General features: G+C 47.7%; 1 protein-coding gene across 1 annotated transcript in view; it reads right to left on the minus strand.

Moving 5' to 3' along the window:
* The window catches only part of rapgefl1 (Rap guanine nucleotide exchange factor (GEF)-like 1), a 21116-nt gene that overhangs the window by 6832 nt on the left and 9720 nt on the right, over positions 1 to 4564 (minus strand). The window contains exons 4-13 of the mRNA XM_037978772.1: positions 3262 to 3445; positions 2891 to 2988; positions 2429 to 2541; positions 1837 to 2004; positions 1658 to 1755; positions 1278 to 1400; positions 1018 to 1196; positions 540 to 630; positions 313 to 363; positions 125 to 212 (exon numbers count right to left, since the gene is read on the minus strand). Coding sequence (XP_037834700.1) covers positions 125 to 212; positions 313 to 363; positions 540 to 630; positions 1018 to 1196; positions 1278 to 1400; positions 1658 to 1755; positions 1837 to 2004; positions 2429 to 2541; positions 2891 to 2988; positions 3262 to 3445 — 1193 coding nt within the window. The remainder of the gene's footprint in view (positions 1 to 124; positions 213 to 312; positions 364 to 539; positions 631 to 1017; positions 1197 to 1277; positions 1401 to 1657; positions 1756 to 1836; positions 2005 to 2428; positions 2542 to 2890; positions 2989 to 3261; positions 3446 to 4564) is intronic.

Raw genomic sequence — 4564 nt, forward strand, 5'->3', positions numbered from 1 at the left:
TCGGTCCTCAGACTGGGACCAGGTCGGTCCTCAGACTGGGACCAGATCGGTCCTCAGACTGGGACCAGATCGGTCCTCACACTGGACCAAAAAAACAAAAATCCAAACTGAGATTCTGGGTCACCTTTGAGCAGCAGCGGTGTGAACGGGATCAGGGGGGGTCTCAGGCTGATGATCTGGTCTCTGTAGGACTTGTGGTTCCTGGACGGGTCCTGCAGGACGAACAGACCAGAGATGAGCTTCATCTTTATACACCAGAACTGTTCTGATGGAGGCGGGCTGAGAAGTACCAAACTAACGAGGTTTACTCACTGCGATGCCCTCAAACTGCTGGAACTGCTTCCTGAACTTTCCTGGGAGACCCTGAAAGAACCAGAACCGGTTTCATGATCAGAACAGGGACAGGAAGTAGTTGAAGACATGAACAGAACGGATGGAACGTCTGTTAGAACCCAGTCGATGGTTCTGATCCTGTTTCTGGTCTCTGACAGAGACCCCAGACTCTCCTCCTCAGGTGATTTGGACCTGTTGGGCCGTACCTCCCAGGTGAGTCTCAGTCTGCTGATGGCGGGGTTGTCCAGGCCCAGAACCACAGCCAGGAAGGACAGCAGGTCCTGCTGCTGTTTGCAGCTGAAACACAAACGGGTCAAACATTCAGAAACAAGTCTGGGTTCTCAGACCGACACCAGCTCAGTTAAACTCGGGTTTAAGATTATTTTAACCTGAAACCTTTGGGTTCATCAGAATCAACTTTTTATCCACTGGGAAATATTTTTACATCGAAATCTATTTTATCTAAGAAATACTTGAACTTGTGTCACATTGAGCTGCTAAACTGGTTCAGACCGAACAGAACTCCGACTGACAGACTGAAAACAGAACCAACCAGAACCAACCAGAACCCAGAGAGGAGAGCCATGTTTTAATCCAACCGGTTAGCAGTTTGTTTCCATGTTTCTGTTGCTTTCAAATGAACCGATTTGTCAGAATCAGACTCGGGATCATCTTGGGACTCACAGCGCTGCGATCTTGATGAACTTGCGGAGCAGCTGGATCCTCTTCGGCAGCGACTGGCACTGCAGGATCTCGGTGGCGACCCAGTGCTGCACCTCGCTGCAGCGCTGCAGTACCAGCTCCAGGTTCAGGGGGCGCCAGCGGGACTGCTCGCCGTGGAACACGTAGCACACGAACTCCACCTGCAGGAGACACGCGGCAGGTCTGAGTACGAAGAGATTCTGAGAAACAAATCTTTGAACCCTTCAGTTACTCTTACTGACCTCGTGGACGCAGCTGAACAGCTCCCAGTCGAACACCACCAGCTGATTGGCGACTTCCTCCGCCGACATGTCATGAAGTTTACTGTCGCCTGGCGTCCAGTGGATCTCCTCAGGAAGAGGAAGCTGACGGAACAGGAAGTGACATCATCAGATTCAAACCAGACTGAAAACCTGAAATATTCTCTCTGTAAAATCTAATCAAACTGGTTTCACTCTGAATCAAACTGGTTTCACTCTGAATCAAACCGGTTTCACACTAAATCAATAAAAACAAATTTTACTAAAATAGTCCCTGATTTTACTGGTGGCAGTTCTCCAACACCGAGTTAATAAACCAGTGAACGGATCAGAACCAACCAGCGAACGAATCAGAACCTCACCAGAGACTCCAGTTCAGACGGCTCACAGGCGAACAGGTGAGTGTTGACTCCCAGCGTGGTGAAGACGGCCTCATCGCTGGGTCGGAACACGGCTTTCTCTGAAACATCCATCACATGAAACACAGTCAGAAACACGTGGGAAGGTGTGTGTGTGTGTGAGTGTGTGCGCGTGCACCGACCTCCGGCTGATGTGACGGCCACCAGAATCAGGTTTCCAGGCAGAACCGGCTGGTCTTCGCTGTACTGGAGTTTCTCTCGGACCAGTGCCAGAATCTCTCCGACCCGACAGGACAGGCGGCTCCGGATGGTGACGTACGAGTGATCCGGAGTGTACACCCTGCAGAAAACTGCACACACACACACACACACACACACACACACACACACAGATGAGAAGTGGGATTCTGGCTCCCTCTGCAGGACACAGATGGAACTGCAGCCTTGAGTTTAACAGAACCAAGATTTAAACAAAACAAACGTCCTGAATTTTTTTTTGTTTATTAAAATTCAATCCAGGTTGTTGTGTGTGTGCATGTGTGTGTTGGTGTGTGTGTGTGTGTGTGGGTGTGTGGGTGTGTCAGCATGTGATTTGTATATCCCAACCACAGATTGCAGCTGTGTTTGAATGTCTATTGTGGGTGTGTGTTGTGTTTACAGATCTTAGTGTGCTGCAGCTTTGGTGCTTTGCATGTGCAAAGGTGTGTGTTTGTGTGTGCGGGTATCTGTACACAGGTGTGTGTCTGTGTGTGCAGGTATCTGTAATTGCCGTACTCTCGTCGGAGCCTCTGAATGCCTCACGGGGCTGCAGACAGGCATCGATACGCCTGAAGTGTCTGAAGAGAGGACGGACCTGCTTCTTCCTGCTCTCCTTCTCCTCATCAGTGCTGGAAAACACAAACAAACATAAAATAAAATAAAATAACACGTAATAAAACAAAACAACACACTTAATATGTTGATCAAACAATTAGAGGAAAAGCCAACAAGATAAGGATTTAAGCGAACACACACAGTTCGAAGGACTTTAAGCTCCTCAGAACTGATTTTATTCTAATAAAACTCCATCTATAAATAACAACAAACTTCAGGTTTTGATTCTCAGATTGAGACGATCTAACAACTAGAAATCCATGAGCAGAACCTTCAGAACATCTCTGCAGTTTGTGTGTTTAAATGTTTTTTAAACCAAACAAAAAGTAAAGATCTAAAGTTGTGAGTTCTGTTGGGTCTTACGGGCAGTGCAGGATCTCGGTCCATCTCTGCAGCTTCAGGACGTCCTCCACCAGCTCCGGGTACCGACTCAGATCCTGAACCGCACACATGTACAGCTCCTGCACACAGACACACAGCCGGAGAGATTTCACTTCAATCACAAACACATCAACAAACCCGAAACAAAATCCCGAACTTTAACTCCACTGAGATTCTTTAAAAAGTTCTGGACAAACTGTACAGAACGGGCCGACTGCGAACATTTCATGCAGCTCAGAGGAAGGAACGTCACGTCGGGTAAAATTTACACATTGATGCTGAAGGAAGAAATAACAACCAAAACAAGATAAAGTTTTGTAAAAATAAATTGCCTAAATCAGACAAACTCTTACCTTAGGGAAGCTGTTGCTGCGTTCGCCCTCCTCCTGCAGCAGCTCTCTGTACGTATCCAGGTACCTGAACGCCACATTAAGCACCGCCTGCTTCCTCTCTGCGATGCTCATCACCGCCTCTCCATCCCTCCTCTCCCCCGCTGCCTCCCCCTCCCTGCCTCCCCCCTCTCCCTCCAGCGAGAATCTGGAAAACGTTGATTTAAGGAAACCAGGACACGATCAAACTCCAACCACGGTTACATCCTCATCCCTGCTGCTGATGTTGTTGCCATGACAACAAACAAACAAACAAATATTAAATCAGGAACAGAATCAGAGCAGCGGCCATGATGACCCACATAACACACAGACACACAACAGCACAAACACGCACATCCCACCTGGTTCCTGCTCTCTGATTGGTTGTTTTTTGTCCTGTCTGTGAGGAAGTGTGTGCTGAGATTTCCCATCATGCCTCCTGTTTTTCTTCGTCATTCAGCAGCTCAGAACCATGTGGACCGGGCCGAACCTGAAGGACCCGGAGGATCTGCACATGTGCAGACAGAGTGAGGTCCCTGAACGCCTCGTGCTTCAAGTTCATTTCTTCAGGATTTTTTAAACCGCAGAAGATGAAGGTGAAGATTTCTCTCCATTCATGCCCCTCCTCCTCCTCTTCATCACTCTGCAGAGGAAGTTTTAAAATCTGCTTTCATCTTCAACAAATCTGGAAATGATCTTCTTTAATGATCTTATCCAGCTGAGATATGAGTTTTGTGTTTGGTTCTGGAGCACGCCTCATGTGTGGACAGTTTCCAGATGTGGTTCCGAACAGAACCAAGTTCTGCTGAAGGTTCTCAGTCATCCAGAGCAGGGAGGTCCTGGTAGGTTTAATGAAAGGCTTCAAGACTTTTGTTTTGCTTCATCACCTGAGGAGGGTTCTCATTTTAAGTTCAGCGGAGAACTGAGAACGTGCAGCTGGTTTGACTGAACTCACCTGAACAGAACAAAGTGTTCTGTGTTGCTTTAAAGCCTGTGGTTTAAGATCAGGTTGGTGTTGTTGTTGTTGTTGTGCGTAATGTGGGTCATCATGACTGCTGCTCTCTGAGACTGAATACAGACACTCTGCTTGTTTGTTTGTTGTCATGGCAACAACATCAGCAGCAGGAAACAGGATACGAGTTAGAACGATCAGATGGTTTGGAAACACGTTAATGTTCCACCAGAAGACGGATGGATGGATGGTTGGAAAGATGGATGGATGATGGGAAAATGGATGGAGAACCTGAACAGAACCTGAAGCCCGAGCAGCTGAGGAGAACAAACA

The sequence above is a fragment of the Kryptolebias marmoratus genome, linkage group LG12 (assembly GCF_001649575.2).
Source record: "Kryptolebias marmoratus isolate JLee-2015 linkage group LG12, ASM164957v2, whole genome shotgun sequence".
NCBI lineage: Eukaryota > Metazoa > Chordata > Actinopteri > Cyprinodontiformes > Rivulidae > Kryptolebias > Kryptolebias marmoratus.